Source organism: Mytilus galloprovincialis, chromosome 10, assembly GCF_965363235.1.
Source record: "Mytilus galloprovincialis chromosome 10, xbMytGall1.hap1.1, whole genome shotgun sequence".
Taxonomy (NCBI): Eukaryota; Metazoa; Mollusca; class Bivalvia; order Mytilida; family Mytilidae; genus Mytilus; species Mytilus galloprovincialis.
The window spans coordinates 3,420,603-3,436,657 of record NC_134847.1 but is presented as its reverse complement, the minus strand read 5'-3'; the positions used below and the strand labels follow the sequence as shown (position 1 = coordinate 3,436,657).

Below are 16,055 nucleotides of genomic sequence, written 5' to 3'. Positions count from 1 at the left end.
TTATGCCTAGAATGACTTGGGATGCTCAGGGGTTGTGTGGTTTAATGACTGTATTTATGGGTGAGCCTTAAATTTATATTTTCACCTACATTTGATTGTAGGATTGCATGCACAGTCATTCACACTTCTTCAAAAAGAAATGTATCAACAGTATACTGGCATCAAAGCTTTAAATTTTCCCTCTCAATTTTTTTAATTCTGAAAATAATGAAAAATCTGAACACAAGAATCTACTGGTTTATATAGGAATATATTTTATGTAGCAAACATACAGTTGTTAGCTTATGAATTAAGTGTCCAGAGATCGTGTGTCTTAACCTAGTAACAAAGTCATATATGTGCAAGTGTCACCATTATGTTTAACTTGGTAACAGCTTTTTAAGTCAGATTCATACAAGAGATTTTACAATCGGTCGTAAGTTTTTTGGAGTAGATTGTTACTGTCTCTTGGAAAATAGATAATGGCCACTTGATAAAGTAATACAGCAACGGACCTTTAAAACATTTGTGTAAATATTTCACTTCAACACGTCACTTAAATCGTGTACAAATATGCAATGTCATATATTATTGATGGCTGAAAGGCTTATTGTCTGATCTATCTTGATGTTAACAGCCTTTTTTGTAGATAGGTTTGGATTTTTAGGTCATTCTGAGTTTATTTTCTTGGCAAAACTTAAGGACCAGTTATTTTGAGATACATTTTTGTGTGTGTAATTTAATACCTAATAAAACTTCACCTACAAATATGTATAACATTATCTTTTGAGACCATCCAAATTGATGAGTTTTGTCTGAGTGACATATGAGCAGGCTCGATAGAATTCAACATTATCCAAAGCATATCAATACATCTATTAACTTGTTTTATTGTTTATTTTATATTTGAATATTCTAAAATCAATAGAAGTCATACATGCATGTATGTACATGTAGAGTTGTAGATGTGCACTTGCATTAAGATGGATAAGATATAACTGATGCAGTTCATATGTTTGTCCTAAGTGAGGTTGTTTTCACAGGTGACCTTTCAAGGTTAACTGCTTCTATGTTCCTTAAACTTTTTTTTTGTGTAGTGTGTTGTTGCCTTCTGTTCGTCTTTGTTCTTACTGAAATTAAAATTTCAGTTTTTTAATTTCAGTTTTTCTTTGTCATAGTTTGATTGACGCTTCATATCTCCTACCATTCTTCTATTACATTCTTTTTATGTTGACCTACATTTTGTTTTAACTTTCTTTTCTCTGCTTTCGAGGCCTCAGTTGTCAATTGGTCTTAGTAGTTCAACTACTCTATCACTAGCAGTCAAAACTGAGGAAGTGAGTTCAACTTAAATCCTGATAGTCAGTATTCCTGCCAAAGGTAGTGGTTCTCTTCAGACTCACAAGATTCCTCCATTAATTAAACTGAATGCTAAAAGTAGTCAACTGTGCTGAAAGAGGCATTACATACTAATTAAACAATCCAACTTCAGCTACCCATGCAGATTAATTGAGCTGATTTTAATTTTAGTATAATTAGAAGTTATACACTTATTTTGTATATGCCTTGAGGTGAGCTAGGATGAGCTTAGAAAAGGGATATATATTTTTTACGCCCTGCCTACCATAGTAAGAGCAATATGGTTTCCTCTCAGTGCAACCTGACATGTCTGTTAGTTCATCCTGTGTCATGTTAAAGTTTTTGTTCAATATCATTTACCATGAAGTCGCATCAACATGAAACTTATTAGTATGCATATTCTTTTTAATCAATTTTTCAAAATGTTTGCAATATTAAGGTTTGGGCTCAGATTTCATGGTTCACTGAACAATTGAATGCAATAGTTGATATATTATAAAAGAAATAATTCTTTTTTTCTTTTTGACATGTATCAGTTCTTGAAAGTCAAAGTTTTGATTGAAGGATCCAAAGGTCGTGTACATGTAGGTCATTTATTTGAACTTACACTGGATTATTGCAGGTCTGACAGCAATTATCTTAAAACCTCTTTTTGTTTCTGTAGACCTTCAGAACCTACCAATATGTCATTAAAAATAGTCTTTTGTAGTTTTATGTCTTTATATCGCAATCATTTCATAATGATCTAAATTTCATTGAAATTTTATTGCCTATGCTTTGTTAAATTACACTTTACACTAAAATACATTCAGTATCCAACCTATTCCATATAGTGTAGCTAGATTTGATTTGTATACATAGGCTATTTGAGATGTTCACATATAGATAGTAAATTAATTTTTATAGAAACTTTAAAAATATATATATATAATGTTTCAACAAAGGTGTAAAATCTAAATATTTTATGCAATCTCCATAGCAACTGAGAAGTTTCAAAGAAAGAATGATATTAGATTTTGTTATTTACTGACGCTTTTCATTTGTGTTTTTAATTTTTAATAATATTTTCCCAACCAAGCAATAATGAGTGAAATTGAACGTTATATATTTGATTTTGTTGGGTAAATTTGTCATTAATTGATTCTGTACTAAATTTAATGGATTTGATGAATAATTTAATGATTTTGAGTGTCTTCTTTTCATTTTGTCATTCAGTTTCTTTCCGGTAATATAATACTTAAAGCTAATAACATAAAACATGTCCAGTAACCAATGTAATCAATTGATATCCATTCTTAAATGATTTATATTAATTTGCATATTTGAATATTCATTAGAGCTTGAATCACAACTGTCGTCTGCTGAGACTAGAAGTCAGCTGCTGGAAAAACAATTGGATTACATGAGAAAGATGGTACAGAATGCTGAGTCTGATCGACAGGATGCCATGGTAACCAATGCCTTGATGAAAACAAAAGACAGATATGGTCTCTCCACCACCGAATTAAAAGATCATGATCATAAGATTTCTGACTTAGAACGAGAACATTTAAAACTGACAGCAACTCAAACATTATCAGAGGTAAAGATACAAAAAATGTAGTACTAAATGATAATCAGCTAAATCTCATCTCAGGGCTATTGCTCTTTGATTAGATTGTAGCAGAGAAAACTCCTCTTGTTTGAAAAAAGTAAAATAACAAAAAATAACAAATTCAGAGGAAATTCAAAACAGGAAGTCTTTAAGGGAGGACATAAAAAAATCAATGAAGGATTTTATATTTATCCTTATTGGTCAATCAATGTTTCACAAATTTAGTTAAGAGGAGGGAAGGGTCAGTAGAAAACTATATGAATTAAGTTTTTTTTATCCTACATTGAACTTTTGATGTCATCCCTAATCAAATGACAAAAAGTCAAAAACATCAAACAAATGGATAACAACTGTCATATTCCTGACTTTAATAGTACAGGCATTTTCTTATGTAGAAAATGGTGGATTAAACCTGGTTTTATAGCTAGCTAAACCTCACTCAAATTTATAGCTCTCTGAATCTCTCACTCAATTATCTTTAAAACTTTACATCATTTTGTCTCTGGTTGATAGCTTTCTCACTGGCCATGATACCACATCTTTCTCATTTTGTATAGGTTGAAGCACTGAACTAAAGTTGTGTTTATGAGTAGTATTTTGTCCTGGCAATCTCTCAAATTTAGGTTCAGTTATAAATCCATTATGTAATATTTTGACAGGTAAAATTCGTTTTTTGTCATCTTTTGATATATGTATAGTATTTATGATTTAATGAATATAAATACCTTTAAACTTCAATTTTGAAAAGTAAAAAAAAAGCAATGAAAATCTATTATGAGTCTTGATAAATGTTTGTCGTATTCAATATCATTGATGGTAATATCATCCAAGCACGTATAAATTTGATTTGTCAAACGATGTAATTTGAAAGATCTTATCAAGGGTAATAGGTCATTTAATATAAATAATTTTCTAAAAAAAAGATTATATATAAATTAATTTACAGCCTTCCTCATATTTTTGGCATCTAGTCATTTGTATTAGATGTTGTTTAAGTTTAATCTAAAAAAGTTTCACTTTTTTAAGGCTTGCACCAAACATGTAAATAGTTTAACTTTATTGATCAATTTTCCCTCAATTTATTTGACATTGCAAAAGCTCTTATTTATAACTAAATAAATCTAGTTAATTGGTAGAAAAATGTGTACATGGTCAAAGCATTTCAGTTGTAAATTTACCAAGATGATTGACATATGTAAATAGTTTTAATAGTAAAAGTAGTTTAATTGTTATCGGATCAGGTATAATTAAAGGTATAATGGCTTTGTAACTGGAGAATCTGTAAACTGAGCCAGCAGCTTAAATATCCGTTTAATTCTAATTATGACAAGTTGAGTGAACCTATGTGACAAGACAAGTAATGGTATTTAACTGAACCTATGTGGCGAGACAAGTAACGGTATTTAACTGAACCTATGTGGCGAGACAAGTAACGGTATTTAACTAACAGGTTAGGGTGGAGACTGCTATTACAGGCTATAAAACTATAAATTATAAAACTGACAGTATTAACTTAAAAAGTCTTTGGTGACCTTTTTGTCTTTAAGAGAATAAGAACAAAAACCTCTGTTAGTTAGCAGATAAAACAAAATTGTTTTAACTTTTTAAGGATAGAAAAAACTCAAATAGAAAATAAGAGAATGTGGATAAATAGTTTGCAGATCTAACATTTGTATCTAAGGGCTTAGGTGACTCTAACTGTCAAATATTTTCATCCAAATACTTTCTCACAAAACTCATAAACTTTTAAAACCTTTTGCAAACAATTTAGAACTAGACTAAAAATTTAATATATATCCATGTTTATAATTTATTTAAAATCACTGTAAATACCATTAAATTTCAATTTTTGAAAGTGAAAAAAATTTCAGTAAATATTTTTCTTTTTCTTAGACCAACAACTATAGGGGCACTACATTGGCCATGATGGATATACAACTTCAAAATAAAGTAAACAATTTTAAACCACTCCAAATCAAAATGTTGACTATTCAGTTAAGTCAATATTTTATCTTAATAGTTTAAATGAAGGTATTATTATAGCCCTAGTCAACAAAAACTGAAATGATTTTTATAATAGTAGGTAGATAGAAGCATTTATTAAAAATTCTGGTGATTTATACGTTTAAATTGCTTGAATGATTGCTTTTAAATTTCAATTCAAAAATTTAATTAGCTATAATTTATGGTATATCTTTTCTAAATGGGTTGTAAATCTGACATGAAAAAGTGATTTAAATATCATCCTCGCTAATAACTTTTCAATAAAAGTTCTTCTGTTCCGGTGTTTTTTTAACAGTATTTTCCTTTAAAAGGTACGGTATCAGTAATCTCACTTTGCCGGCAAGATAAAAGCAAATATTAATTGTAATACCGGTTTTTTTTTTTCAAAATTACTAAAATTCCATACTTAAGTCTTTCCTAAAATTTAATGTTAGTGATGTTTTACTTTAAATGCAATCTATAAGGAGTCTGGTTTCTAGTTATTTAGTAGAAAATATGAAATTTACATAAGATTTATGAAAAAGTTAAACAAAACATGTTAAAACTGGTTGAAGTATTATTAGTTTATGTGACTGATGAATCCTGGTACATTCAGTGTAAAGTTATAATTATTTTTCCTTTAAATAAAAGCATGAGAATTGATGCCTACCACTATGAAAAAGAAATGTCACGGAAATTATTTTTCTTAAGGACTAGAATTATATATATTTAGGAGGCAGGGGCAGCATATTTTTAGACCCAACCATCAGTTTTATAAAATTGTCATTTTACTTCTATAACTTTCACAATTTTGAAGGAAAATGCAACTATATATCTACCAACAATTGTTAATTTGAGTTCTTCTCCTCCCCCCCCCCCCCCCCCCCCCCCCCACACACACACACATTGATCAATTTTGGAACAGCCTTTATGAGAAAATGTCCAGATGATGAGTAACATTCAAACTGTAACTGCTTTTCCTTATATGTAGGGCGTTTGAAGGTCTCAAGTAAATATTTTTAATTTAAAATACTGATCTCTTACATGCTAATGAACTGAAGAATTTTTTTGATTAATTTTCAGTACTTCAATGATTTTCAAAATCGTGGGTTTACAAATTAGATGTATCATACCTTTTTCTTTGTAATTGGAAAAGTCTTTATTAATTTAACAGATATTTAAATAAACAATTTAAGAATAAAAGGCATGTTTACTAATCTTTGACATTTACCAGACTACAGGTGTTCAAAAATTGCACCATTCTGCAAAATTGATAACATTTAAACACTTCTATTGTAAGAAATGTCAGTGGTATGCATTTTTGAATTTAATAAATTTGAACAACATTATTACGTTGTTGCTGAGAAAGCTTTATATGGGTCTGTTTATAGAAATTCAAGAATTCTGTTTGTTAGTAAATTTTACCAAATGTTGACACAAGACTTAAGGTTTATTAGATAATAGGTGTTACAACATTGAGGGGGCTAATCCAAGGGGTTAGAAATCAATGGATGATTTACACTGTACAACTTATTAAATACCTCTGTGGACGTTATGATAGGAAGGTGTCTGACAGCAGACGTCATGGAATCGGGGAAAATGATACCATTGAAATTATGATGACTGTAATCTAAAAGATAAGAATTGTGAACTGTGTTTTAACACGTTGTTATCATATATGAGGAAAAAAGTACTTTTAATAAAATAGATTATTTACCATACTTTCCCACCATATTCATGTGTTTTAACACAACTAAGTAGTTTTCATTATTACCGGTAATGGCATTGCCATGTCTTTTTCAATTCAATCGTATATCAGGATGTTGTAACCCGTCATATAGATAAAAGGCCTTAATTTAAATATGTCATAACAATATAAAATCTGGAGCTAAAGTTTGTGAAAAATTAATATATATAGTCATTTATTTTCAAGGACTCATTGAAGTGGATTAAGGAAATGTTGTACTTTCATAGCTACTTGATTTTGTTGTTGTAACAAGCTTACTAGATTCACATTTCATTGTTTCCTATAAAATTCTTTAAAATAAGAGCACATTAAAATAGTAGTGAATTCCCATAGTGTTTTTCTATGTTGTCATGTTTTGCTATTGTTTCAAAAAAATGGGAGAAGGTTTGGATCCATTAAAACATTTAATCCCGCTGCAAATGTTTGCACCTGTCCTAAGTCGGGAATCTGATGTACAGTACTTGTTTGTTTATGTAATTTATACGTGTTTCTCGTTTTTTTATTTTATATAGATAAGACCGTTGGTTTTCCCGTTTGAATGGTTTTACACTAGTAATTTTGGGGCCCTTTATAGCTTGTTCGGTGTGAGCCAAGGCTCCGTGTTGAAGGCCGTACATTGACCTATAATGGCTAACTTTTTTTAAATTGTTATTTGGATGGAGAGTTGTCTCATTGGCACTCACACCACCTCTTCCTATATCTATATAAGGAGATGTAGTAGGATTGCCAACGATACAACTATACACCAAAATTCAAATAAAGTGGATGTAAGCAATTATAGGCAACTGAACGGCCTTCGATAATGAGATAAACCCATACCCTATAGTCTACTATAAATGGCCTGACATGAAAATCAAAACTATACGACAATTCAATTTAGAAAACTAAGGGCCTAATTTAGAACAAAACAATTGCAAAAAAAACAAATACGACAGATATAAACCAACAACAAACACTGAACGATAGTATAATAAAATTTAAAATGGAAACAGGGAATGTGTCAGAGAGACAACAATCTGACCAAAGAGTAGAAAACAACCCAAGGCCACCAATAGGTCTTCAACACAGTGAGAAAATCTCACACTTGGAGAAGGGCTTCAGCTGGCCCTTAAACAAAAATGTGTACTAGTTCAGCGAAAATGGACGCCACACTAAACTCCAAAAACATATAAATGAATTAAATTTAAAAAAAAACAATAAACATACCTCCAACTTATTGATGACCAAAGTGTCATATATATATATATTTTTATTTTTTATTTTTGCAGAACAAAATAAGAGAATTAGAAGAGAAATTACAAGAAGAAAAACATCACAGAAAATTATTAGAAGAAAAAGCTGTTGAGGTTAGTAACATTTGGGCTATACTTGGAAGATGATGTTGAGTGTACCTCAATATGACAGCAATCAAACACCAAGATATCACAATAATTAATAAGATTTGTAAATACTAGTAGGCCCAAGACCACAATTAATTCCTCTTTCAGTTTTTTATAACGTTTTGTCACATTAAAAAAAATTGCCTATCTTTTTTGTCCAATTTTTTGTGTGTGTAATGTACAGTACAAGTCCAAAAATATATCCATTTTTGAGAAAAATTGCATGTTTACATCACACAAATTTGGTCAATACCCCTATAGGCAAGTCAAGAGATGTTATGAAAAGTGTAAATATTACCTTTTTGCACCTGGCCTAATCACTCTTTCCATATCAAAATCAGTTAAAATAAAACATCCAAAAGTTTATTTCATCTCTCTTCTTTCATTTCCACCCCAGAAAAACTAAGAAATGTATGAGAAAGGGAAAGAAAAAAATTCAGAAAAATTCACTTTAATTAAAAGGGAACTATATTTGTGATTAATTGTGGTCTTGGGCCAGTAAGATGATGTGATTTTGTGAATATGATTTTAAGATTTTGACAAATTCTACATAAAAGTTGAAAGTAAATTTATATTCCATTGTAAAATAATATGTAATAAATCCACTTGCAGCATAAAATTTTTTATGAACATTTCATGTATGGGGTGGTACACAACACTACAGGGAGATAACTCTGTATAAATCAGCTCTATGTTTTAATCACGTTCTATTGTTAAGGAAACAAAGCTTTTCAATGATCAAAATTATTGGTTGTCAAACTGTTATATAACTAATAAAATTCTTCTGATAAAGTGGTTGGTTCAAATTTGATGATAATGTTAGTCTAAAATGACCGTTTGACGGCTGACAGTAAAGGGCATTCCTACCCTCATGTATAAGTTTGTAATTAGGTTAGTTTAAGGAGGCTCGAGGGTATAAAAATTTCAGAAAAAAATCAAACATTTGATTTTCACTACAAATTTAATTTGTTACCTTTTGTAGTTGTTACTTTATCATATGGTACAAAAATCATTCAAAACAACCACTTCGTGTTGGCCCCAGTTGACTTTTAAAATGTATAGATCATTGAAAAAGTTCCAAATTATCTCCCTTTGGTGGAAAAATGCCATTTTTTGGCTTTAAAATTGAAATATCTTTTTAACTCATCGGTGACCTATATTTTTTAATATAATTTCCATGTAAGCTGTACTTAAACTAAATTATTGTAAAATTTGAGCGATTTCTGTTATAAATTTCTTTTTTTTATTTCGATATTACCTTTATTTCTCCTATTACTTCAACAGAAAAAACCCACCTTTACAAAAATGTATGCTTCTTTCGAAGGCAGATTGTGAGCGCAAATGAACGGTGACCCCAATTTTTTATTTTATTTTTCTATTAACTATAAGATAAAGTTTATTTATAGAAAAATATAGACAAATCCTATATAAATGATTTAGACCCGCGAACCCCCTTAAGGTAAACTATTAGTGGAAGATCAATGATATTTGGTATGCAGATGCCTTGGTACATCTCATTTCCATGGATATTGTTTGGCTCCCCCTTTTTAAGTGGTGTAATTCAAAGTTGACATGTTTAAATATTGCCATTTTAATTTCAACATTTGCTTAAACCATCTACATATCTCTGTGTCAACAGTTTATTTGCTCTTTTTCAGTTAGAAACTATGGCCGCTACAAATAGAATTTTAATGGAAGCTGATTTAGATGAACCTTCAAGTAAATCAAAACCAAAGAGACCAGCTAAGAAGAAAAAGAAAGTAGTAGCTAAATCAGGCAAAAGACATTGCTCAGATCCCACAAAACATTACAGACTTAACTTAGCAGAAATCCCATTTGTAGCTGGCACTGTAAGTAAATCAGCTCTTAACATGGTTAAATAACAAGTATAAAACGATGTGGTATGAGTACCAATGAGACAACACTCCATCCAAATCACAATTTATATAAGTAAACCATTATAGGTCAAAGTACAGTCTTCAACACGGAGCCTTGGCACACACTGAACAGCAAATTACTTGTGTAAAACCAATCAAACGGTTAAACCAAGACTTTGAAAAAAAAAATTAAACCATATAGCATTTTCTGTGATATGCATTTTTTAACCAAAAGTATTCATATTAACTCAAATTTAAAAAAGAAATGGATATTTAAAAACAAGGGTGTGGAAATGCTATACATGACTAGCCTGACTTGTACATTTGAACCACTGGACAAGTAATTTATTTTTGTCTGGATTGCCTGTGGACAAATAAAAAAATGAACTTGACAAAGTTCAATTCAAACAAAAATAAAGAATAATTGTCCAAACTTTTTAAAGAATTTAAATTTTATGTAGAAGAAAACAATGATCAGCAAGGAAAAACAAATATTAATATAATTCAAAATATATAATAGAATATTTCTGATTTCAGTCTCTCACACCTAGTCATTCTGTTGGTGGTAATGTTCAGCGAGTTCTAGCTTTAATGAAGTCCCACAATATGGCTTTGTGTTCAGAACTTAGTGATAACAGATCTTCCAGTCCTTCCTCAGGCTCAAGTAATGGTAGTCTTAACAACGACCTTGCTGACCTTCTGTTACAATTACAGGACGAGTTTGGTCATATGAGTTTGTAAGTCAATTGGGTAGAAGAATTGCATAAGTTATTTAAATCAAAAAGATGTGGAGAACAAAATTCCAAATCTGAAAAATTAACAAACAAGAAGAGAAAACCAGTCTTCAGTAATTACCATGGATTTTTTTATTTTCGCCAATTAATGAGAAACTCGATATGAGTTAATTTAATTTCACACAAAAAATTGAATATTTAAAAAAATTGAAAAATATGCATTGAAACTAACCCTGACAAAGTTGCAGACATTTGAAATGCTCATTATATGTGAACATAACATAATCTTTGCTATGTGAAACCATTTATGTAAACACAACACAAACTTTGAAATGTGAAACCATTTATGTGAACACAACAATAATCTTTGCTATGTGAATCCATTAATCTGAACACAACAATAATCCTTGCTATGTGAAACCATTTATGTGAACACAACAATAATCTTTGCTATGTGAATCCATTAATCTGAACACAACAATAATCCTTGCTATGTGAAACCATTAATCTGAACACAACAATAATCTTTGCTATGTGAAACCATTTATGTGAACACAACAATAATCTTTGCTATGTGAATCCATTAATCTGAACACAACAATAATCCTTGCTATGTGAAACCATTTATGTGAACACAACAATAATCTTTGCTATGTGAATCCATTAATCTGAACACAACAATAATCCTTGCTATGTGAAACCATTAATCTGAACACAACAATAATCTTTGCTATGTGAAACCATTTATGTGAACTCAACAATAATCTTTGCTATGTGAATCCATTAATCTGAACACAACAATAATCCTTGCTATCTGAAACCATTTATCTGAACACAACATAAACTTTGAAATGTGAATCCATTTATTTAAACATAATATTAATACCAACCAATGTGAAAAGTATAAATAAATAAAAAAATAAATCTAAACGTTTTTATTCTCATTTCTGCATTCCTTCAAAAGTAGTTTCAAACGTAAAACCTCAACTTTTGCGTCTGACTCGGACAAAACATTTTAATTCCTCAATAACTCAAGTATACAAATGTGGTATTGTATTGTAATATTTTAGTGAACATCAAGAAATTTCCAATGAAATAAATGAAGCAACAGACCATAAAGTGAGAGAAGATTTGGAGAGAGAACTTGAAGCTTTGGTTTCTAGGATGGAGGCTAAAAGTCAACAGATATCAAAAGTTAGGAAACATCAACAAAAGGTAGGGTGGATATCAAAGGTTAGAAAATCATTAGAAATGGTAGGGATGATATCAAAAGTTAGATAAACATAAAAAAAGATAGGAATGAAATCAAAAGTTAGAAAACATCAACAAAAGGTAGGGATGATATCAAAAGTTAATAGGGATGATAACAAAAGTTAAAAAAAACATAAAAAAAATATGGTAGGGATGATAGCAAAAGTTAAAAAAAAACAAAAAAAAGTGGTAGGGATGATATCAAAAGTTAGAAAAACATAAAAAAAAAAATGGTAGGGATGATATCAAAAGTTACAAAAACATAAAAAAAAATGGTAGGGATGATATCAAAAGTTAGAAAAACATAAAAAAAATGGTAGGGATGATATCAAAAGTTTGAAAAACATAAAAAAAATGGTAGGGATGATAACAAAAGTTAATAAAACATTAAAAAACAGTAATTATTTCAATTTTTTTTTCTCAAGAAACTAGAATATAAGAATAATATTAAAAGTAAAGGTATGATTTTCATAGATTCAAAAAGTAAAAAGACAAATATGCCTTACTCCAAGGAAAATTCTTTAATCAAGAAAGGCCATAATCAAATGTCAAAATCAAAAGCTCAAACACATCTAAAAAATGGATAAAAACTGTCATATTCCTGACTTGGTACAGGCCTTTTCTTCTGAAAACTATCATAAAGTTGAAAGTTAATATCAGAAGTCTTGAAATTCCAGAGAGTTTTGTGGAAATCAAAATTTGAAAAGAAAAAGGTGAGATAAAAAACAATCAATAGGAGTTATATCAAAATATATGTGATCAACATTTTCTTTCTTAAACAAAATAAATGAAATGAAAATTAATTTATGGGTTTATTTGAGATTTTCAAATCTCTAATTTATTATCATTTAAATTTCAGTTGGAAGAAAAGAAGAAGAAAATGAAGAAACGTCCAAACTCTGCAAAACAAATAGACTCAAAAGAGACAACTCCTCGTACAAAATCATCCTGTTCTAATTATAGTTCTGGAAACGGTGAAGTGGAAGTGACGACTACGATACGAACAAAAGGTTCTAACGTTGGAAAGGTGCAAGTTAGGCCACACAGTGGACATAAAGTGTCGTTAAATGTTCTAAAAGACATGAAAAAATTACAAACAACATTACGGAAAGATGATCTTAAATGGGAATAGTGACTGTGATATTAGATATATACAATTGTGCATTTTAAAACAGGGCATATTTATACTCCAAAAATATGATACCATGGCATTGTTTGGCAATGAATAACACTTTATAGGACAGCCTAAGAACTTTTTTGTGTAAATCATTAAAAAAAACATATTTATATGTTCAGGACAATTTACAACAGTTATGTGTGAATATGAAAGAGCTCTGGTAACGTTTACTCTAGATTTGTTTTGCTTTCCAATACTGTGGATCCTTAATTGATGGCTTTGAAATAACTTATGAAGATGAAGAACAAAAATAAGATTTCATACCTGTGACAAAATTTAGTCCATTATAACATGGGGGGATTTTTTATTTTTCATTTTTCCATTCCATATATACATTTTCCCAATTGAGGTTAAATTCACACAACACATTCAAAGCTGAATCAGTTTTGGATATTATCATAGTTGTAATGTTTCAGTTTAGCTACTGGAGTATGAATATGCCCTCCTATCAACAAGAAATATAGCTACATGCCTCACTGATATTATTCATGTGTACCTCAGCAATTGCATTAATTACAGTATATAAAGGGACATAATTTTACAAATTTCATTGGCAAATCAAAATTTATTTCCCTTTATTCTTCATGGAATATTTCATTTTTTGGAAGAATTAAGTTACAGCTAGACTAGTCACTTCTTGTGTATGTACTCAGTCCACTGAAAAATAAAATATAAGTATAACCAAGAATTCACATTCAGCTGCTGATTGTAAGCAAACAATATATATCTATAAATCTTAAACTATTATTTAATAGTACCAATCAAACTGGTCCAACAGAATTTGATTGGCTATTGAGAATAGTTTTCCCCAGTCAGTAGAATGTAAACAATATTTATTGATTTTCATGGTCCACTGAGTAAACATATTTTTTTGTACACGCTCCAGTAAATATGATGTAATTTTTTTTCAACTTTAGTTTGCACTTAAAGTTCATTCTGACCACTGAAGGAAAGAATGTAATTTTAGTTTTTATTTATTTTCATAAAGTGCTCATAATGTTGTGCTAGTTTTAATCTTGAAATATTTTTTGTGTTTTAATTTGAAAGAGATAGTCAATTTTGTGTAGTTTTATATTGAGTAATTTTTTTACTTGATTTTTTCCTGGTACTGGTTATGAAAACCAAACACAAGTAAGAAGGTTATTTCCCCCCTATATTGGATTGTTAAAAGGCAAATAAAAAATGATCTAAAAAGACAGTTTTCAGACTTGAATCACAAAGTAGCATTGTATCTCATGAATATTTATATTTGTTATCCAAGTAATCATTCCAAACATCATTTCTTCTCATTATGCCCGATAGTGTGAATGTTTATAGGTTAAAGGTGACAAATAACTATTTACTGTTCAGTTAGTATGTATGAGTGTAATTTAGGAGATTGTATAATTTTCGCAACTTTGGTTATCATTTGTTTCAGTTTAAAAATAAATGTTTCTTAAAGAAAAATTTTGAATTAGTTTGAAATATTCATTTATTTTTTTGGTATTATAAGTATAAGTATTAATCATTGAAGAGCAATAATTACCTCTAATTCTAAAGTATCTTATTTTTGTGTACCTGGGTTACTATCTCATTTACATACACCCTCCATCTCCTGTTTATATTTATATCTTTTACTTAAAACAAATTAAATTTTAATTCTTCAATCAATTTACAATCCTGTACCCTGAATATTTCTGGTACCCAATACCTACTAAAGGTCAGTAATGCATATGTTCAACATTTACCACACATTTTTATGTAAGGGTAAACTGTATCCCTGCTACATAACTCTTTTCTAATCCACCAAGAGTAAAAATGTATCCCTGTTACATTAATTCTATATTTGCAGTGAAAATCCACCAAGAGTAAACTGGATCCCTGTAACATTATTCTATTATTGAAGTGAAAGCCAGGTAATAGTGGTATCCAGTAAGTGTGTATTCATCATTCATCATCTTGCCCATTAATATTACTGTCTGTGATTATATAATTTGTCTTCTGTATAAATAACACCATACAAACTCATCAGCTCACTAACTTTCTTTAAAGTTTCAAAAAGTGCACATAATTGGGATTCAAAGTCAAAATGTCAATTTGGTAGCAATTATGATATGGCAAAGCTTATTAATGCTTCCATGTTAAAACAGGTTTATTTTTCAAATTCCCAATTTTCATAGAACAGACTGTTTATACAGAAGATGGATGTTTTTATTGGTATTTTATATTTGTTATATGTATAGGTCATTTATTTTATATACAAATGTAAATATGAATAAATTATATACAAAAGTGTTTGAGACTTCTGTTTCTGTAGATTTAAAAAAAAGAAAAATTGGTATGACTGCCAATGAGACAACGTTCCACAAGAGACCAAAATGACACAAAAATTAACAACTATAGGTCACTGTACGGCCTTCAACAATGAGCAAAGCCCATACCGCATAGTCAGCTATAAAAGGTTGTTTATTTCCCTTTATTTATACCAGTTAAAAAAAATTCAGCTGTGACATGGTATGGCGATGTTGTTGTCTGAAGACATTTGGTTTCCAGACAATTAAAGACGGGACAATAGCTTTAGTATAAGTGAATGAATCTGTATGATATTGTAACTGAAGGTTCCAAAGGTCTGTTTATGAATACTCGAAATTCAGAAATTATTGTGTGCATTATGATTTGTTATTGCAATTTTAATTTTTGCTATATTAAAAAAAAATCCTGTTTGATTCATATAAAAAATGTCAAAATGCAAGCTTTAATTATTGTGATTATAACCAGGTCACATTTTTCGCAATTCTTTCTGAATTTACAGTGAGCTGTCTCAAAGGGGCCAAAAACAACCCTTTTTGTCTAGCATGCATCATTTATTTGGCGAAAGCAAGACACAGCAATCCTAAATTCTGCAGTCAGGGGCGTCAACATTTAGGTTCATTCTGGGGTTAAAGTTTTTTGTTGCGCCTTTGACTTCTGTCTGCTTGGCATAGGAATAGTGCTGT

The 16,055-nt window shown here is 29.9% G+C and overlaps 1 protein-coding gene across 5 annotated transcripts in view; it reads left to right on the top strand.

Moving 5' to 3' along the window:
• Nucleotides 1-15,354, top strand: part of LOC143049661 (centrosomal protein of 57 kDa-like) — a 30,497-nt gene extending 15,143 nt beyond the window's left edge. For all 5 annotated transcript variants that reach the window (XM_076223300.1, XM_076223298.1, XM_076223299.1 and 2 more), the window contains 6 exons: nucleotides 2,676-2,920; nucleotides 7,931-8,008; nucleotides 9,700-9,891; nucleotides 10,456-10,655; nucleotides 11,723-11,867; nucleotides 12,763-15,354. In XM_076223300.1, coding sequence (XP_076079415.1) covers nucleotides 2,676-2,920; nucleotides 7,931-8,008; nucleotides 9,700-9,891; nucleotides 10,456-10,655; nucleotides 11,723-11,867; nucleotides 12,763-13,035 — 1,133 coding nt within the window. In that variant the 3' untranslated portion in view covers nucleotides 13,036-15,354. The remainder of the gene's footprint in view (nucleotides 1-2,675; nucleotides 2,921-7,930; nucleotides 8,009-9,699; nucleotides 9,892-10,455; nucleotides 10,656-11,722; nucleotides 11,868-12,762) is intronic.
• The last annotated feature ends 701 nt before the right edge of the window (nucleotides 15,355-16,055 follow it).